Source organism: Falco peregrinus, chromosome Z (genome assembly GCF_023634155.1).
Source record: "Falco peregrinus isolate bFalPer1 chromosome Z, bFalPer1.pri, whole genome shotgun sequence".
Lineage (NCBI taxonomy): Eukaryota > Metazoa > Chordata > Aves > Falconiformes > Falconidae > Falco > Falco peregrinus.
Window position 1 is genome coordinate 36,377,809 of NC_073739.1, and position 21,013 is coordinate 36,398,821.

Consider the following 21,013-nt stretch of genomic DNA (forward strand, 5'->3'; position numbering starts at 1 on the left):
CAAAGTTGTTTTGTAAACTTTGCGGTTGCTTGGTTGAAGTAATGTGCTTAATTTTTAAAAGTGAGCAGATATGAAACAAAATCATGGAGTATTTTTAAGTGAAGTTCAGGCAGTTAAATGTTTTTCTTAACTTGCAGTGAATAGCTTGGACTTGAAGTCTATTTGCTTTGCACGCCAAATATACCCATTGAAATATTGTCAGCAGCCAGATTTGGAGCAGCTGTGCATAGGCATTTGACATTTGAGCAGCCCTGTTTAATTTTGATTGTGGAAATTGTTCAGTGCTAGTTCCCACATGGGAAAAGCTTGTTGATACTATTATGTTTGAGGAATAGTATAGATTCTCAACTGTAGTACGCATACTGAAATGGACACACATAAGATTTTGTGTTCAGCTTAACTTTGAGACTTCTCGGCACTCCTGAGTGATTAATTGAAACTTGATTTTGTGGTATTGTAGTGTAGAATTGCCAAAGCAGGGTTTTTTAGAACACTACACACAGATGTGATACTTGCATTTAAAGGAGTGATGGCTATTTTTATCTTCAATTTTTTAATGCTTATCTAAATCATCATTTTTTTAGGGCAGAAAATTTCTGTGCACTGCTGCACTGTCCTTCATTATTTATTGTGCTCTTGTTCTTTTGTTACTATTGGTTGTGGTTTTTTCACATTTTCTGTGTTTCCTGGTTACATGAGTTATTCAAACCATTATGGATTAAACAGAGTTGGAAACTTGAGCTGACAGACAATACAGTACTTCTATCTGCTTACAGCTAGTACCTATATTTCAGGAACTTGATTCAGTACAAGGTTGGTATTGTGGGTCTGCTTTATGACAAAAACATTGGTTTTAGATTTGTGTATCATGGAAGCAAGTAGCAATGAAATTCACTTTTTATTTGTAGTATTCTTCCAAAGAGGTATTACTTTGACTTTAAAGGAGTGACTTTATTTCTTCAGGAGTCATCTTTGTATGAATTAAGTTTTCAAGACAGAATCATTAAATATCTCAAGAAGGTATTTATGGTTTCTTTACTAAATTACAGGGATACAGTTTTAGTGGAGTATAGCAGTATATTTGCCACTTGACACTGAACTTGAATGGCAGCTGCGTAGGAAGAAGTGGAAAGAAGGAATCTTGGAGAAGCTATGTGCTTCTTAGTGTTGAAAAACAAAAATCCTATACTGTTTGTCTGTTTATGAAAACGGCAACTGTTCATTCATAACAATAGGTCTGTAATTTTTTTCAGTCCTCCCACCCATATAATCACTGTTAATGGCAAGGAATGCATAAACTTTGCATCATTTAACTTTCTTGGACTGCTGGATAATGAAAAGGTTAAGGTGAGTTCTTACAGTTACTGTGTTTATGTAAGTATTCCTCTTTTACTTTGTATGTTATCTTGAAATTGAGAATTACTTTGGAAAGCACAAACTTGGTCAAGGGAGTATACTTCTAAAGCAGCAAGGAAGATTATAAACCTTGTAATTTTGTGCTGTTGAATTGTCTTTTTCCTAAAGTTTAACCCGGTGTTCTTACTGTGTACTAGCTGATTATCAAATTTAGATTAATATCTAATGTCCTTAATCACTAGAATATGATGAGTAATGCTCAAACACTTGTCTAAAATAGTTTTCATGTGAAATTAATTAATAAATTCAGTACATTATTATACTTCCTGTAGATCAGGTCATGTTACATGATGCAACAACTACCCTATGTACATTGGTATAGGATTGCCAATATGAAGCGAATAGAAAAGTTAGAGATCTAGTGTAAGAACAAATATTTCATGTAATTCTTTTCTGTTAAAAGAGTGCGGCCCAGGCATCTCTGAAGAAATATGGTGTTGGCACTTGTGGACCTAGAGGATTCTATGGCACTTTTGGTGAGTAACTTTCTTTGATCTGCCTTTAAAGGTGCTCAGACTGGTTTGTTAAGTCAGCCAAAACAGTCCTGTATTTTAGTAGTAAATTATTTCTGGTGCTGTGAAGAACAGTCACCCTCTAACACAATTTTAAATGTATTTGTTAAGGATTGGTAGTGTTTATTGCTTATAGCTTTGTTTCTTATTAATTTTATGTGTTTTCTTACTCTTTCTAATGCTGGTCTTGGGGGACAGTTGCAAAGTTAAATACAATGTGTTTTAGTTCTGGTCACCGTAATAGAAAGAGAAAAGAAACATTGGAATTTATTCATATATTGTGAATTAAAGTGTAAATTAATAATAAGTTTCTGAGTAGACCGCAAGAGGGCAGTCTGATTTCTGTGATAAAGATTATTAGTTAAGCTTATCAAATGCTGTAGTCAAAATGAAGTTTTACTTTACAGATAACTTCAATGTTGTAATTAAGAGATTTTTATGATGTGATCAGGTGTTACTAAGGGTTTTCTCAATCTTTTTAGGAAGTAGTAAGTTGTTAAATATCAGGCTCTGGAAACAGTTCTTTACAGATGTTGTTATTTTGAAATACTGCATGGAAACCAGGCAGTAATACAGGAATAGCTGCACAGTTGCAGGCTAAAACCATCAACTCATTGTCTTGTGAACTTTCTGGTGTCTTTCCAGAGGTGATGGAATTCACAGTGTGTTTGTACTCAGTGATCTCATAGAGTTAGCTTCCTATAGCCTTGACTTGAATTCAAGACTAATTTGAACTTTTCTCAGTTAATCAAGTTAGTCCTTAAAGTGATCAGCTAGGTACTGTACCTATTTTGATTTGTTAGAGGTCTATGTATCAGAACAAAGTTGAGTCTTAAATGTCAGTCTCATAGTTGTTCATTAGCCTAGAATCATAATTATTTTCGAAAGAAGGTGATGGTAGCACATTGATTAGTAGAGAGTTTTAGGAAGGTAGATTCCCACACTGATCACTGTTCAGCAGTGGTCTTTTGGAATTCATACAGGGTTTTTTTGTTTGTTTTGTTTTTCCCCCAAAACACTGAAAAACTCAAAGAAACTTGTGGACTAATGCGTCCTGCCTTTTGAGTCCAGGTTGATGTTAAGTTTTGTGAAATTTTCCACTTTGCTTCTTTCTAGTAATTATTTGAAACAGACCGGTTAAGTTTTTCTCTGTTAAGTGAGATACTTTGGTCTCTCTCCTGCCCTCTTTGGAGGTCTCATCCTAAGATCCAAACTCTATAGTTTTTGCATTTAGTTTGGTTACTGTTCATTGGCTTTGAATTTTTTGGGTACATGCTCCATTTCACAAAGCGGGGGATATAATCTGTGGTATTGCTGGATGATGTCACTAGCAAAGAAATTATGTTAGTCACCTATTTGAGATACCATCTTTTACAGATAAAGTAACAGAGAATTTGTTTCAAATTGCAGACAAACACCTGCTGTTCTTGTTGGATCCCCAACTGTTTTCCCATTTTCGTTTTCCCTTGACTTCAAACATTTGAGTATTACAGGATTATGAATGTCAGATAATAAACTCTTCTTTTGTATGTCTCAAACTTTTTTGACAATTTTTTGTGTGCTGTGACTTTGATAAATGAGTTATGTTGTATCCAGAACTACGTAGTTTCCTCTTAACTATATAGGACTTAACTGGTGATTGTCAATTGTTGTCAGTCAGAATTATGCCCTTTTAGGGGCTGATATTTCATATCGTTACTAGAGATCTCTTTATTTGGAAACATAGATATTATGTTATAATTTATTTTGAGTGGAGACTTGATTCTTCTATCTCTACCTGTTTGAAGGGATTTCATAGATTTTGTGAGTCCCTATTAAGACGTTTTTGCTTTGTGCTGTATCCCTGAAAAATGCATCCATGCCTTTATCCTATGATAAGCTTGAAATACCAGTATATTCACACATAACTGAATCTTTTATGGTGGTTGTCTCCATAATGACAGCTGAGGGGCGTATCACTTTTCTGGTGGTGGAATTTTTTAAGGCTATTGTTGATTGCCTAGCAGACAGAATTTCAGTTGTACTGTGAAGATCAGGACTGGCCACCTAATAAAATATATAGAAGGTGGTGTGGGATTTGGTTGCAGTTCTTCTGCTTTTCACTTGTGTGCAAGCATGTGCTAGGCACTAGACTGGGACTATATAGCAGTTGTTGACAGTGATAGTTTTATTAAGGTTTCATAGTAGCATAGAAAGCTATTCCAGTCATATCTTCCTCTTAGCAATGTACTCCAGGTACTGTTTGCAGCTTTCACTTAAGCTAGGCTAATCCAAGTGATGTAACCAGGCTAAAGCAAGTCATTGTGATAAAGAAGAGTTAGGTAGTACTCTGTTTTTATCATGGCAGAATGGTAGTGAAGCCTTTATTAATACTGTCTTAAGTTTTTCAGCCTCACAATTATACAAATCACTGTTTCCCTTCTGTAATTTATGTATCACATTTTTCTATGCTGTATGTCATTCTGAACTTACATGTTCTTGCCCTTAGCAAAACTTACTAGGCTCGTAAAATTTACTTACTTAACATGAATCTGATTATATTCATTAGCTCATTATTGCTGAGAGTATTTGTTTCATCTAATCTTTTTACCTAGCCCATGCTCAGTGTAGTGGTAGTTGTTGCTGAGTAAAGCTCATTGAGAAGCAGACAAGTTTTCATTTTTAACAGCAATGGTGTCATCTTTCTAATTTTTTAGTTAAAGGATGTAGGTGGTCTTTTACACTCAAAAGTGTTTTTTCTGTTAGATATCAATAGCTGGGCACTCAATAGTAGTAGTTCAGTTCATGTTTCCCCTGTTATTCTCTGCTGGCAGGGCTTCAGGAAAGAACATTTTTGGCTGAATGTTTATATTGTGTGTGGCCAGCCTCTTTTTGGTACTTGCTGCTAGAAAAAGATCTTTCTTGGGCTTTTGTTCAATAATTGAATCAAGGTTCATCCATTCTGTTTTGAATCCTGACTGGGGACTGTTTCATAGGTCCTGAAGTCAATGTAACAAAGAAAAAGATACAAAGGTTCTGAAAAAGGACTATGAAAAATCTCTCTCAGAAAGTAGATTAGATAACCTCAATCAGTGTCCTTCCTTCCAACGACTTTGGAGAAGAAAGGGTAGTGTAGGTTTCTCTGAATATTTGGTGTATCTAATACAGCTGGATCAAAGTGATAGGTAGCAAAATAAAACTTCAAAATAATAAGGATTAAAATTTTTGTTTCCATATAAAATCAGTGGAAAACCAAATAAAATAATTCTTTTCCATTCCATTATTTGGTGTGCAGGTAAACATTAGGAAAGGATTGTTCAAGATTTATAGTTTGCAGTCAGTGGCTAAAATTGCTCTTGAATGTGGTTGAGAGGCTGTTGTTTGAAGACATACCTTTTGCTTTTATTGTATAAATAGATGAATCGGGTGGATGTGCCTTTCTGAGAAAAGGTTATGCTAGGTGCTTGTTTAGTATGGCAAAGTTAAGATTTTTGCAGAGCCCTTTCTTCTTACACCCTTGCTGTTGTACCTGGCTAGAAATAGCAACTTCGATATAATGGTGCCTCATAGGCTATTGAAGAATCTGTATTTTTAACTGATGTTGTTCATTTGATTTCAGTGTCAATGAACTTCCAGTAATTGCAGAAAGACAACATTTGGCCATTGGTGATCTTCCAAGTCACACTAAGGACCTCTGTTTGCCCTTTAATCTTGTTTATTTTCAGTTGATTAAAGGCATAATTCTCTGACTAACTTTTGTTAGTGGAAGCAGGTAGTGGCAAGAAAGTTACACAATTAAAATAACAGTTTGTCTGATGCAGATTATTTTGCTTAGGCAGAATACTTAATACCGTGGTCACCTTCCTGCAGCAACAATCTACTCACCATGTGGTATTACACTTCTTAATCTTTTGGTTTAGTGTTGTTCTGTTTCTAACATGGGTCACTTTGACCAAATTTGTGTGTATAATTGTGTTAGTTTATCTTAAGGGTGAGTAATCTCTGGCATGGAGATGGTGACCTTAGTGCATTCAGGAGATGGTATGTGATTGCAGCCTGACAAGAGCAGTTTTCTGTTGTGGTGATAGCAGTGCTATACGTAGTGGAAGCATCAGCTTGGAAGAACTGAGTCTGCCAACAGGACCTCATTTATTGCTATAAATTATGGAGCTATTTGTTGTCTGACCATAGTGACTGTGCTCCCTAGCCACAGTCCAGGAACACTGCATCATTTACTTGTGGTCTAATCACAAGTAGATTTTAATTACCATTGCATAGGAACACAAGATAACCACATTACATAAGTATTTTTAGATGTATTAAAGTTTCTGATTAACATCAGGTTACTTATCAGTTTAAGAATAGATTGGTTGCAGCTGTTTTTTGGAAGTTACTTGTAACACTTTTTGTACAAATAAACATTCTGTTTGCTTCAATTGATGGTTGTTAAAAGAAGTGATAGTCTTTGTGATGTGAAAACAAGTAAACTGTCTTAAGATCTCATCTTTTCTCTCAAATAGATGTGCACTTAGAATTAGAAGAACGATTAGCAAAATTCATGAGGACAGAGGAAGCTATTATATACTCATATGGATTTGCAACAATTGCCAGTGCTATTCCTGCATATTCGAAAAGAGGGGACATTGTATTTGTGTAAGTATGGTTTTTCTGCTTGAGAAGTTCCGGGTTAAAGAGCGTTCCTTTGAAATTTTCTTTTTCATTGTTGTCAATCATATTAAGTTAACCATTTAAAAAATAATGCTGGTTTTGATCAAATATTTTGTTGTACAAAGCGCAAATACTCCAAATCAAATAGGTTACTGATGTTATTGTAGAAGAGGAGACTTGGGCACTCAGCTGAAAAAACCCACAAACTTGTACATGCAACAACTAACAGGAATCTGATAGCTAGTTTTCTTCTTAAGAAACTGTAAAATCAGTTTGCTTTTCTGTTTACTTCTGGCTTCTCACCTTTCTTGCAGGACAGTTGTTCCCTTCATACATATTTGCAATGGATTAGTTGGATAAATATTGGTACATATTAAAATAACAAAGGAACAGCTATGAAGGATCAAACTAAGGATTCATCAAGCCTGGTATCTGGTCCCTGGAAATAGCCAGTCATAGTTTGTCTAGGGAATAATAAAAAACCCAGGAGAAACAATGTAGCAATAGTCAAGACATTCTGAGACAAAGAGAAGGGTGGATTTAGTAGTAGTTGATGCATTTTTCATAAACCTTCCTATTCTTTTAGTACCTTTGTAAATCCTTAATATCCACAATGCTTCAGTGATGTATCCTTTCACAGTTTAACATTTTATTCAAAACAGGCATTTCTTATTTTTTCATATAACACCTACTAATTTCAGTCCATGCTGTTGACTTTTAGACAGTGAACTGATGTGTCTTCTCCATGGGGGGATTGAGTGAGTGGCAGTGTGGGGCTTAGCTGCCTGCTGGGTTTAAGCTACAACACACTGATACTTTTGTTTTCATCTGCCAAAATCTTCAGTGCTCTCTTTTCTAAGTGTAACTTGCAGCCTATTTGATTTCTTTTACAGAAGTTCTTTCATAACTTTGATTATGGTTTTTGATCATCTTTGAACATTTTCCAGATCAGATTTTTTGAGACAAATGACCAGGATTGTGCATACCATTCAGGGATGCCTGTGTATCCTGGACTTAGCTTGTACAGTTTCAGCTTCTCACTGACAAAAGATCTCACCTTTTTGGTGCAACTTGGTTGAAATTACTGAATTTAACATGTGCAGAAGGTTTGATTTAGTTGCCACTTTTAAAAGATTATACAACTTAAGCATCTTTGATATTGCGTCCCATCATGCTCAGAGATTTGTTTTTCCAACACTTAAAAATGGTGGATAGTTCTTTGAACACTGAGCTAGTAATGCCCAATGGATATTAAAAAGCAGGTTTTGAGAACTTGGAGGACCACTGTAAATGCTACAGGCACATCTTTACACCTTTTTTCTATGACCCCAGAGCAAATGGAGTGAGAGGTTACCAGGATGATCGCCATGGCATTGTAGGCGGTCCATGGAATGCTGTGTTCAAACTGCTGTCACATACAAACAAAAAAAACCCTCCACGTACACTTCAAGAGAAAAACCTGTTGCCTTTTAGTGGCTACAGTGCATAGGAAAGTTGAGAAGCTTTGGAAAAGAGTCTTCAAATTGCAAATAAAATATATGATGCTTTAATAAACTTGGTTTTAACTACAGCTAAGTACAGATATCTGCTGTAGGACGCAGGACAATCCTAACAGCCAACTTTCTTTGTATAATTGCTGAACCAAATGCAAACTTAGAAGGGCTTGCTGTATTTACAGAGATGAAGCTGCCTGCTTTGCTATTCAGAAGGGATTACAAGCATCTCGTAGTAACATCAAGTTATTTAAGCATAATGATATGGCTGACCTTGAACGACTGCTGAAAGAACAGGAGACTGAAGATCAAAAGGTACCATTCCTTTGAAGAAATATTTGTACTTTTTTGTGCCATCTTCCCCACTCGTTTTTACTGGGTTGTATAAATGAATGGATGCAACTATTGTAAGCAGTTAATTGTTTTTTATAAATCTGTATTGAGCAGTTAATGTTACTTATGTAATTAAGATAATTTTTTAAAATGTTTATTTATTTATTTGCATTTGTGTAAACACTGGAAGTGAGCTTACAGGCATTGGTAGTGGGTGAATATCTTTATGGGAAGTTAACTCAAGTGTGAGATCATTTTATTTTTTTAAAACATTATTACAGAGGATTTTCGGTCTTTTAAAAATTTATGTAACTACATTTACCTAGTAAATCGTGCAAGTCAATTATCAGTTTGAATGCCACACTGTAAAATCAACACAAAAGTGGCTACTCTTCTAATCCTTTGATTTACAGAATCAACATGATTTTTTTTTTTCCCTCCTTAGACACTTATCCTACCTTGCACTCAACTCTTAAGATGTTCTCTCTCTCAAAAATCTGGATCAGTGTGATGGCTTGCTTCTCATTTTGACAGTAATAAAAAAGGGTGTCCAAAGGCAGATAAAGAGTTAGCTGAAGAGCTATCGCCATTATATGCCTTGTTCACAGAGTGAAGGAAAGTTTTAGACAAATGGAAGGCAGCTGATTTTGTGCTAGCACATAGAAAAAGTAAAATAAATTAACTGCATAATTATAAGCCAATCAGTAATTGGTCTGATTAAGAGAAGATTTATAGATAACATAGTAGTTAACGTACCTTCATGGATAATACATTTTGTCAGATAGTCTTTACATGAGTTCTTAGATGTGTTTGACAGACTAGTGATGCAATTTGTATAACATTCGGTTTGTTAGAGCAGAGTGCTTTGATTTAGCTACATGGTTTAAGTTTCGTAGTGTAATTAGCTGAATGTGAACATAAAGTAGGTGGCCAAGAGCTTAATATAGACCATGTGTGTATGACTAAGACACACTGACTAGGAAGAGGTAGATCTTACCATTAGAGTTGGTCCAACTTGTGGAGTAGACTGTGCCTAATTTTGGTGCCTACCACTCAGAAAAGTGAAATAGATGTTCTCTGAATCTTTTTACAAGAACTGAGAAAGGTAAGAAGCATGACTTAATGTCCTTGATTGGAAGATACCAATAAGGTTTCAAGTAAATACCAGGGGAACAACATTTTAAAACAACAAAACTCAAATCATAACACTGAAATTTAAACAGAAACCAGTGCAGGATATTCTTATGGCCTGTATTGCCCAGAGATCAGACAAGGAGGTTGTAACTTGAATGTTACAAATACTTTTGGGTTGTGTTTTATGAAGACACTACTTGAGGGAGGTTTGTGCTGCACTGAGAATCCTGGTGCACCAGCCACTTGTTGAAAACCCTTTTAAATGCTCAGACTAATGATGAATATAATAGAGACCAAGATTTGTAGTATTTATTCTGTAGTTATATTGTTTGTATTTTATTCATAAGGTTCAAATGGATTGGTTATGCAAAACAAGGCATCTTAAATCTTGTGTCAAAAGCTTTAAAATTATTACAAAATAAAGAAAAACTAGTCCAATGAAGCATTTCAACTTTTGTTACAAATTATAAATATAACGTTTAAACTAAAGTAAAAGCTTACTTGAAAAAGAGATGACATCTTCCTTCCCTTCCCATTACTGTCCTTCCCTGTCAAAGAATTTTCAGAACTTTGCTTGTTAGTAACAATTGATATGAACTGAAACCATGTCTTTCTCTGAAGAATCCTCGCAAGGCCCGTGTCACTCGAAGATTTATGGTAGTGGAAGGATTGTATATGAACACAGGAGATATTTGCCCTCTTCCAGAACTGGTAAGTGGATTTCAGTTTCCCTTTTAAGCTCTGCATGTGAAAATATGTGGCTAAGGAAACAGCAGTATCATATAGTTCAGCCTACATAGAAGAGCTCTGCAGGCAGTTTTTTTGTTTACCTTCTTGCTTTCTCAAACCTTCATGAAATAACGATCCCATATCTTAACGTTGTTTTGAAAATTCTGATCAGAATTAGGATTCTGAAGCTATATGTAATGAGACTTGCACATGAATATGTAGTTATGTAGTTATGGTCCTGTTCTATAACCCGGAAAATACTGTATTTTCAGCTATGCTGTATGATACTAAATCATGAAACTAAGTTATATTTAAAAAAGAAAGTTTCAAAGAAACCTTCACACAGCTGTCATAAACAGTGACTCCACGGAAAACATTTGCTATTCAGCATAAATAATGAAAGAAATGCTGTGAAAATGAATCATCTTGAATGTAGTTGATAGCCTATTCAAAATTAAAATAAATTTATATATATATATATATATATATATATGAACATCTATGTGGAAGAATTTTGAAGGCTTTTAAAGTTTCTTAATGACAGAACACAACTCTAGGGTTGACATTTTTTGCAGTATTCAGGATACTGTACTTGTCTGTATTTACCTTATCTCCCCCACCCATTTTGTTACCAGATTCTGGTGGGCTTGACTTGTATTTTATGTCATTTGCTGTGTTTTAGATAAAATTGAAGTATAAATACAAAGTTAGAATATTTTTGGAGGAGAGCCTTTCCTTTGGAGTCCTTGGAGAACATGGAAGAGGAATTACTGAACATTTTGGAATAAACGTAAGTGCCTTTTTTGTGAGTCTTGTTGTGAACAAGAGACTTGTACAGAAGCAAATTGTGCAATTGATTTCTTATACATGTGGCATTAACAATGTTTAGTAGTATACAATAGAAATTTAAACATACTTTTCTTTATCAGTCTTAAAGCAGTCAGGTCTTGGCACTTCTCTTTCACGTGCTTAGTTGAAGTAATTTTACTTACCTTTAGTGAGGAAAATAAAAGAACTTTTACAGTGCATGATTTTATCCCTTTTTTGGACACTCAGTGAGGTGAACATTGCAGTATTTTCCAGTCTTGTAAGTGTCTGCTTGCACATAAATATTTGAGGGCTAGAGGTAAGTGAGAAAAATCTTCTCAGGGATAACCAGCCTCCTTTGCCCTATTGCCTTATAGTCCAGTGAGGAAAAATAAGATAAAGATTTTGACGGTCCTTTCAAAGATATTGTCTTACTACTTTACTGGCAGATTAAGTGAAACTATTTTTCCAGCAGTTTACGTTTGTGGTATTTATTCAGTTGAGGAGTAATCTGGAAATCCAAAATGGTCTGCTGATGGTTGTTGGCTACCACAGCCACCTGAGCTGTGGAATGAAGAAGTGCTTTTTTGCTTGCCAGTGTCTTAGTGTGGAGCATCTCTCAATACATTCTGACAGTGTCTTGATTTCAGCTTGGAGGTGAAATGTCAAATACTGAGAATTCATTCTGTCTTCCCCTTTCTCCTATTGTTTTCACTTTTAAGTGTCTTTAATACCAAATGTGGAAAAGACAAAATGAATGTTGAACAGCTTTAAAAAAGGAAACAAATGGTGCTACTGTGATGCTCACCAAGTACCATCTGATTAATTTGCTTCTATATTAAATTATTTTACAAACATAATCTTTCCGTTTTGTCTGCTTGGAATGGGAATCTGCATTAGTGGTCATCAGTGTGCATTACAGAGCCTGGCAAAAAAAATGTTTGCAACTAACAGGTGAAACAAGACAGTTGTGTCTCTAAGGTTCAGACTGATTTAACTAGGCTTATGCTTAATTTTGATCCCACACACTCCGAACTCCTGCTGACTGCAGCGGGACTACTTACATTCCTAAAGGACACTGTCACACAAAGTACTTTGGGAAATTGTCAGCAGTATCTGTATAATCTATTTCTTCTGTTTGTGTTCTTCACATTGCAGTGCCTGGAAAAGGGTGATCCTATGCAAATTATCTGCAGAGCCATAGATCTCAATCTTATTTTACATTGCTTAAAATTGTTACTTCAATTGCAGCTTCATTTGAAATAGTTTTGTGGATTCATATCTTTTATAATCATATGTAGTTTTTCTGTATTCATAATAATGTGAAACAAGATGCATCTTTAATAGATTTGTCTTAGAAAGACTTGATCATCAAAATCATCTTTTAATAACTTGTTAATTTAACTGGCAGATTGATGATATAGATCTTATTAGTGCAAACATGGAAAATTCACTGGCTTCTATTGGAGGATTTTGCTGTGGAAGATCTTTTATTATTGACCATCAGGTAAGCCAGCTGTCATTTTTATGTGATGTGGCAGGATTGGTTACTTAGAAATGAGAGTCAGTTACTAATATCAATGTGCAAGGAGTACTGTGATGTAAATTATTATGCATATTTTAGTTCAGTACAGAAACTGTCTGGTTCTATGAAATATTGTAGATAAGTTGGAGACCTACTTTTAAATCTGTCCATAAACCTGTAGGAGTGGAGGAGAGGTTGTTTATATGAATAAACTTTTAAAACATTGTCTATACTGCTATAAACAAGTTAATTTTTTTCTTTTTCCCCCACAGCGATTATCTGGTCAAGGCTACTGCTTTTCTGCATCCCTGCCTCCTTTGTTAGCTGCTGCTGCTATTGAGGCTCTGAATATTATGGAAGATAATCCAGGTACTTAATTCAAGAAAATCTTACTGTTCAGTCTTTCTTCACCCAAAACTAATAATTCTTCCTATTTGGATCCCTTGCCCTCTTACTCTTTTAAGTCTTCTCTCTTTTTCAGCTAATTAATTTTAACTTCACATCCTGCTTTTCTTCAATGTTTCCTCCCTTTTCCTTGTTCCATCTGAAAATAAGTGAGTTAGTTGAGGGTAGGAGGGACACAGATGGTTTTCACTAAGCAAATAAGGAATTACTATTCCACTTTATAGACTAGTGATACACTTCTTCCTTGAAGACAAATTTCTTCAGGACAAATGGAGGAATGGAAGGTTGAAGAGAAATAAATGGGAATGTATTTCCTCAAGACTGAATAACTCTTTCCTTTCCACTTGCACTACTTTGCTCCACCCCCCCCCATCTCCAAGAATCCAGGCAAGGGTCTCGGGAATTATCGTGGTGCAATCACCTGCAATTTTGGCAGGACCAGGTACAGGGCATTTGGATAAAGTTAGCAGGCAGGAGTCTTTGCTCTAGGAGTCAGAGAATTGTCCTGGTTGCTAGAACCTAAGAAAGGTTTTTTTGCAGGGGGTGGAGGGAGTGAGAGGCATATGAGGAGGACAAAACTGGCCAAATTTGTGAGGTTTTGTTTTTAACTTCCATTACCATCAACAGATTGGAGGGCATTTCCAGAGAGATGCAGTATTTAATTTGTCACAAATAAATAAAAACTACCTGCTGGGTAGCCCATGCCTAGTCCTCAGAAATTAAACAAAAAAAGAAAGAGTAAGTTATGGGACTGTTAGCTGTATTGAAGGGTCAACATTTACCAAGGAAAAGAACCAAGTCTTGCCAGGTCCAGGAGTCAGTTTCCTGTTTAAGAATCTGCAGTGAGTTGGTGAAGGATCAAGGAGCAGAGACTGCATGGCTGTAGATATGTTATAGATATAAATAAGTTGGACCTGGTATTTCAATCCCATTACCAAGTGTCTGTGTCATCCCTTCCATACGATCATGAACCAATGCAGCTGAGTTACGAGATAAAGGGAAAAGCCTGTCATCATTTCCTGGCAGAAATGGGAATCAGGGGCAAGATGAAGAGTGGTGGAGAGACTTAGTACTTCAACACATATGTATATCTTGGGGCTTTTGAAAATTTATAGTTACAGAAAATGTGAAATGGAAACAGGATATCTAACCTTTTTTTTTTTTTCTTTTTCCTTTTTTTTTTTTTTTTTTAATTTGGTGTGTAGACATTTTTCAGACTCTTCGGGCTAAATGCGAACGAATTCACAAAGCTTTACAGGGGTAAGTGTGTTTTTGGGGGTTTTCTTTGGCTGCTGTTGATTTGACCACACCTTTATAATGCCAGCTTTTAAGAATTCTCCTTGACCAAAACTATTTCTGGTTAAACAGATGCTTCGGTGGGATATGTGCACTAAATTGTTTATGTATTAAAGGAAGAATATAATAATTTTTCAGCTGTCTCTGTTATGCTACTAAAGAGAGTCCAGGTTTTTAAAATCCCTTTAGAGTCTCAGTCATTTTCTCTGCCTAACCACGGCTGCTGCTTGACTCCAGTTCTTTATGGTGTTCTCACTACGATAGAGTGGAACTACTGTTGGTTTAAAAAAGCATGAAATGGTGATGAAACTGTACACTACAAATAAAGCGGGAAAGCATACACAGCTTTTCTCCTTTCTTATAATAGAACAAATGCAGTGAGAGGAATAAATTAAAAGTGAAGGAAATCTTTCTTTTAGCTGAAGTGTAACTAAATTAGGAAATTTAGAGCTTTGTATATAAGGACCGGTGCATGATTAGCATTCCAAAAAGGTGTTGGTCTTTATATGGACTATGGTGGGGGATGAAACCATGGTGTTGTAAGCTAGAGGAATGACTGTTTATTCCTGTTTTGGATACAAGCTGGTTTCTGGAAGAAATGGAAGAATTCTATCCAGGATTTAAAAGAACTACTTTCTTATTGTCGATGGCAGTTTATAAAGCATAAGAAAATGCAGTAAGGCATGGGATGGTTAACACAAATTAAGAATATTCTTAACTTTCTTAACATTCTAATTTACTTAGATAAAGTAGATTTCTGTTTTGTATTTGAAAATATCTAGTGTCTTAGTAAATAGAAGCGAAGAAGCTGTGCTGCAGGGAGACAGGATGGACGGGATAGAATTTTGTGGGTTTTTTAAAAGGCGTGCCAGTAGTAGTTAGTATCCCTTAAACAGTTCATTAATTGTTGTATAGCCTACACCTGGCTGAGAATTTTCCAATAAAGCAAGCTTTCTTTAGGAAAAAACAGATTTATTTTTAGAAGATTTTTCATTTCCAGAGAAATGATGTTTTTTCAATGAGACCTTATTCTAGTTTTCTATTAGCAAAACTGATACGAATTTTTATGGTATTCAGGACAGCCCAGCTAAAGAGCGTTCCCTACTGCCAAGAGCCTGGTCTTGCCACTCAGTTCTGCAGCCCAGCCTTGTAGCTGGAGTGCAGAGGGCTGTGAGGAGGGAGCTCCCCGAGGCTACATCCACACTGATACACTAACATCAGGAACCATTCCTAGGCACTGGATCTCAATTGTCTACTCTGCCGAATTGTTTGAGTGATCTGTGGGTTGAGTTTGGCCCGGGCCAAGCAGTGCTCTTTGAAAGGACTCCTGGACATGGTTCAAGAGTTGGTATGAGCCAGGAGCTGTTCCCAGTAGTCAATTTGGATGTGGCCACCCCGACATGGAGACTCTGATTTTAGACGTATGGGTGTGAGTCATTCTATACCCATTCACCACAGGGCCAGAAAATGGTCCAAGTCGTATTTAATTTACTAATACAGAACTAGCCTTAAAAGGACTGTTGGAGTTCAGGAGCCTAGTATTGTTCCTTTGCTACTTCAAAATCAGGTCTTTCAGACTTTCCTGGGTTTTGTGTGGAAGCTGTACATTTTGGATTGAAAATGAAACTTTCCCAGAATTTCTTAGGAAAAAATTCTGATTTCAGGCAAATTACTATTGCATGCATTGGATTATCAAATACTTCTTGAATCTTAATTTGGCGGATGCTCAGAAAAACATAGTACTAAACATCAAAGTTAAAGTATTGCCGTCAGAAGACCTCATGTTAAGCTCCTGGGTTTCTTCAAATAGTAGGGTAAGATGTGTTATGTAGTTCAGCTTACTGCAGCTGTGACTGACAGAAAAAGTTTTAAGATTAAAGTCAAGTTTGAAACTTGTAAGCAGCCTCAATGGATAAGTGTGTAGCAAATACAAAGCATGTTGTTCAGGCAAAGATTCAGTCTGAATAGAAGCTGTAAGAAGCTTACTTCTTACTCATCTTTTCTCAGTTACATTTTGAAAGGGGTCAGTTTATGATTATCTATTTCAATTAAAGTATTATTACTATTTTATAACTATAAGCTAATACTGCGTTTCTCTAAACAAAATCTTATTGTTTTAGTAGGTTGTCTTAAACTCTTGTTTTCCAGCAAATAGGTTTAAATTACAGTGAAACTACGTCTGGCTTCTACTCTCACCTCCCTACTTGTAGAATGCTACTTCTTAGAACATTCTCCTAGTGAATCTAACTAAGAAACAATGTTATATGGCTGTACTGTGTATTGTCTTTCTTGCCTTGTAGCTGAACCTTGGGCTGCTTTTTGTCGTCTTTATATTACCTAATGTTGTATCCCTGGTCCCTAGATATGTGTACAGTAGTGAGACAAATGCAGTGTGTGCACTTGGGTATTAAAGAAGTCGCTTGTGTTTGGTTACTTTGCAAGTGTGGGGGAATTACACCAGAACGTTTGCAGTTTTGTGGCTAAAGAAAAATATCAGTTTGATTTGTCTTTCTGGAATGGACTGTGCATTGAAATAGCATTGTAGAAACAATGCAAGATGCTTTCCATGCTAGAGTATAATTTTATTTTTTCAAGTTTATAATTGATTCAGTGTGCTTGTAGTGCCAGTTCTCTTTCCTCTAAGCTCTGCTTCTGGAGTTTATGGATTTAACATCTCTTCTGCTCTGACTCAGTCTTGAGCTTTGTAAAAATAGAAAACTTATTTGAAAATGGGGGTGTAAACATACCATGTGTGTGAGGCAAGCTCATCAGAGTCAGGAAATCAAAATTATGGCTCATCATAGATGGACATTTATGGGACCTATTAATTTTGGAGACCAGAAGTCTTGCTTGGGTATTGGATACCACTTTTTTTAGAGGGGACTAACTCAGTGACAATCTAATGTCAATCATTCAATCAGATTCTAGGAAACTAATTGCCAGCTGTCCCTACATACAGATGTGGGAGCAATTCTAATAATGTAACTAGTTTTAGAGGAGCTTCTGACTAATTGACAGGTGATGTTGTAAAGATTTTCTACAGGAAGTAATTCAAAATTAGAAGTCTTGCCAAAAAAATAAACCTTGTTTCTTCTTACCACATAAGTGGGTAAAAAGACTTATCATTTATTTTCTATATACAGACTCCTAACACAAACATTTATCCTTCATCTTTGTAAGGTTCCTTTCAAATTTATGAATCATTAATCCTTTTTGCAAAAGGAGTCACTGTTGTTACACAAACTCACTGAAAGTGCATTTAGCAAACTCCTTAGGAAAGACATTCACTTGGTAAGTTTTGTTACCTATTGCAGGCTGAAATGCACGTATATTTTGTCTGCATTAGTAGTAGTAGAGTGAAATACCCGTCTTCTCACTTGCCACCTAGAAAGGGGAAGCACTGTGCAGGATTTTAACATGTTTGTTCAAGTGGGATGTGCATTAAAGGCTTGTTATTTCTTTAGGATTTCTGGCTTAAAAGTGGTGGGAGAATCTTTTTCTCCAGCGTTGCACCTACAGTTGGAAGAGAGCAGTGGGTCTCGAGAAAATGATGTGAAGCTACTTAAAAGAGTTGTGGACTATGTAAGTGTCCCCATAGCAATTAAAATATGTCATTGCCCTTGAACATGAATAATGAATGAAGTACCTTTGGGTAGGGAGGCTTGCTGGGTAACTTGTTGAAATGTCTTGCAGGAATGCTGCAAGAAACTCAGTGTCTTTGCTGACTGTAGGGCTGTACTAAAGACCATCTTCCAAGCATTTGTTGCTGCAGATGTTTAGGTCTGTAGCACTGGATAAAAATGTATATTGGAACTTTTATTTCAGAAAATAGTGATTTCCTCTTATGTACTTCAAAATTCAAGTTAAATTTGCATGTAAAACTGTTGCTTAGAAAACTTTATGATGCTTATAAGAATAAAGGCTATAGTTTAAACAGAGTTCTGGTGGTGTATTTTAACCATTTGAGGTGTAGCTTTCTGTAATTTTGCTTTGTTTGAGTCCACAAACTTGCTTTTGTGTGAAGAATTACGTTTTGTGTGTAGTATTTTTTCCATCTTCAATACACATTGATTCTCTGTTTCCCAGATGAAGGTTGATGAGGAAGTTTTATATTTCAGGTGGCAGCTAAACAAGACTACACAACAAAAAGAAACTCTGAAGTTGATTTCCTTGAAAATATGCTTAGATATGATTTAATAGTCTATGTAATACAGCATTTTTATCTGTTTACTTTAATCTCCAAGTTAAAGAAGCTACACCCTCACCTGTTTTATGTGTTTATGCTATTAAAATTAGACATGAATTTGCACAACCTTCAAAACCTTCATTTGGGAAAGAACTTAGTTATCCTGACACCACACTCATAGTTATGTGTATTTGGTGATCAAAATTATATGCCATCAGAAGTTCCCAGATTGACAGCTGCTGTATTTCCTTTACTTTTAGTGCATGAATAGTGGTATTGCATTAACTCAGGCCCGCTATCTGGAGAAGGAAGAAAAATGTCTTCCTCCACCAAGGTTAGTATAAAGTCAATGCATTACTTCATTTTATTGGATATAGCTCTATCTCTCTTCATACAATGATGGTGTTTTGTTCAGCATACAAGATTGAATAGTTGGTCCTGTAAAAAAATGGGAAAGGCTCCATTTTGAGGTGTATTTTCAGTGACTATTACAGGATGCTAATACCCTGACATAACTGTATCAAAACTACCCAAATCTCAGTGATCAGTGTGTTGCCTGTTACCAGGCACATTTCAATGAGCTGCACATGTGCAGGTCAAAATAGATGATAATGAAATTTCTGTGGTGTGCATGGGAGGGAAAAGTTGCTCGACCATTTCTGTTTAGTCGTATGGCTTGCTTCTGGTTGAATTTGAATTCATAATAACTTCCCTAGAGAGAGTCATCTTAAAGTGTTAAAATTAGTACAAGAAAACTCTGAAGCTGAAGGCAAGGAGTAAAGTTTACTTGTGTATGTTCTGGTTTTCTTTTTCTAGTATTCGAGTAGTGATAACAGTGGAACAAACAGAACAAGAACTGGACAAAGCTGCATCACTTCTTAAGGAAGCTGCACAGTCTGTATTGAATTAGATTGCTGTTTGGAATCCTCTTTCTCCAGATTAGCAGGATAAGTGTTTTACACTGTATAGTGACTTCCAAGTTCTTCCACTGATGGCATTGAAACCTGACTAACAAGATTGTTCTGGAAGGGTGCAAACAGTGAGAGGAAGAATACTGAATTTTGAAATTGGTGAATGATGCAGTGGACTTGCAATTCAAACTACCATTTACTAGCATTCCTTAAATGGGATATCACTGTTGCATACAGGACTCTTTCATAAGTTGTATCTTAAAAAGTTTTAAGTTTATTTCTTCAAACCCTTAAACATTTTCAAATATTTATATGAATATTCAATTTTCCAAAAAAAATGCATCTAAAAGGTGTAAATCTTTTTGCATATTCTCAGAATGTGGGAGCTTCAAATAAATTTCAAGGAATTATTCCGGCCCAAATGAGGATGGCCTGTTCCTAATATGGCCAAAAGGAAGAAAAAAAACCATTAAGACATAATTTTATGCTGTATTGCATCGTTTAATATTGAATTATACGAACTTTAATTCTTTTTTGTTTATATCTTTCTCTAATGATTTTTGGAAGCCAGTTTTTAAGAATGCCTGGCCAGATAATTCCATTACCTAAATGGTAAATTCATATTAAATACTCTTCGCTTCTGGCATTTCATATGTGATTATATGCATGTTTGATATTATGGGTGAGGGTTTTCATATTATTGACTTTAAAGCTTCTAAACTTAAACTTCTGAATTGTGAAACTGGTGTAATTACATTATAGTATGTTCAGTCTCAGGGGATCTTTTGCACCAGTCTTGAGGGGGAGTGATAAGGAACGTGAAGAACAAACCAAGGTTTTGAAACAGCAACTAAATACTAGCTTAGTCAAACTACTTTGAAGCACTAAAATGGTGTGTGTGCTGAGTTTTATCACGAAATAGCTATGCCTTGGAGAGGAGGAGCCACAGATAGCTAATAAAGAGTTTAGATGGTAGAAACACTAGTGAAACACAACTCAATATGTGTACATAAAATCTCCATGTAATTGGATAGTAATATTGGAGGTTTTGCTATCAGGATTTTCAGTGACCATTACACTGATGGACACATTACACGAATCAGAGGAAGCTACTAAGGAATTGTGACAGTAGGCTGTAGCTTTTTATAAATTAAAACTATAGCGGTGTATTTCAGGATTTTGCTTTAAGAATGCCTGTTTAAAAATGTTATATTCTGCCTGATATGTATTCTGGGTTGTTTTGTATTTATGTGCCTTTTTGGTTGCAGCTACAAGGACTACAGACTATTTTTGAGAAACGTTATCGTTCAAATAAAAAGTCAATAACGTATGATTCTGATTTTTACTTATTTAATAAGGTTTTGTAGCATGATCAACCATACTTTCTTGAATACTCTGCATCACATAAGCACAGTCTATGTGCTTCAGTTCATAGTGGCTATCTCTGTGCTGTCTTTCACAACTTCTCAGCTGCATACATTCAGATAAAACAGCTAAAGTTGTGTTGGGGCAACTTGTGGTTGTTGCTTGACTTTGAAATAGTCAAATCATCTGTGCAATGTACAGACACTTTCGTCCCAATGTGGAGGACTATTCCTATTTCACTGACATATTTTTCT

The 21,013-nt window shown here is 35.8% G+C and overlaps 1 protein-coding gene across 1 annotated transcript in view; it reads left to right on the top strand.

Moving 5' to 3' along the window:
* SPTLC1 (serine palmitoyltransferase long chain base subunit 1) overlaps positions 1 to 20,724 on the top strand; it is a 34,200-nt gene extending 13,476 nt beyond the window's left edge. Inside the window, exons 4-15 of the mRNA XM_055791285.1 lie at positions 1,254 to 1,347; positions 1,820 to 1,892; positions 6,428 to 6,560; positions 8,254 to 8,383; positions 10,157 to 10,246; positions 10,947 to 11,054; positions 12,483 to 12,578; positions 12,869 to 12,965; positions 14,207 to 14,261; positions 17,762 to 17,879; positions 18,744 to 18,817; positions 19,300 to 20,724. Of these exons, the coding sequence (XP_055647260.1) occupies positions 1,254 to 1,347; positions 1,820 to 1,892; positions 6,428 to 6,560; positions 8,254 to 8,383; positions 10,157 to 10,246; positions 10,947 to 11,054; positions 12,483 to 12,578; positions 12,869 to 12,965; positions 14,207 to 14,261; positions 17,762 to 17,879; positions 18,744 to 18,817; positions 19,300 to 19,393 (1,162 nt within the window). The 3' untranslated portion in view covers positions 19,394 to 20,724. The remainder of the gene's footprint in view (positions 1 to 1,253; positions 1,348 to 1,819; positions 1,893 to 6,427; positions 6,561 to 8,253; positions 8,384 to 10,156; positions 10,247 to 10,946; positions 11,055 to 12,482; positions 12,579 to 12,868; positions 12,966 to 14,206; positions 14,262 to 17,761; positions 17,880 to 18,743; positions 18,818 to 19,299) is intronic.
* The last annotated feature ends 289 nt before the right edge of the window (positions 20,725 to 21,013 follow it).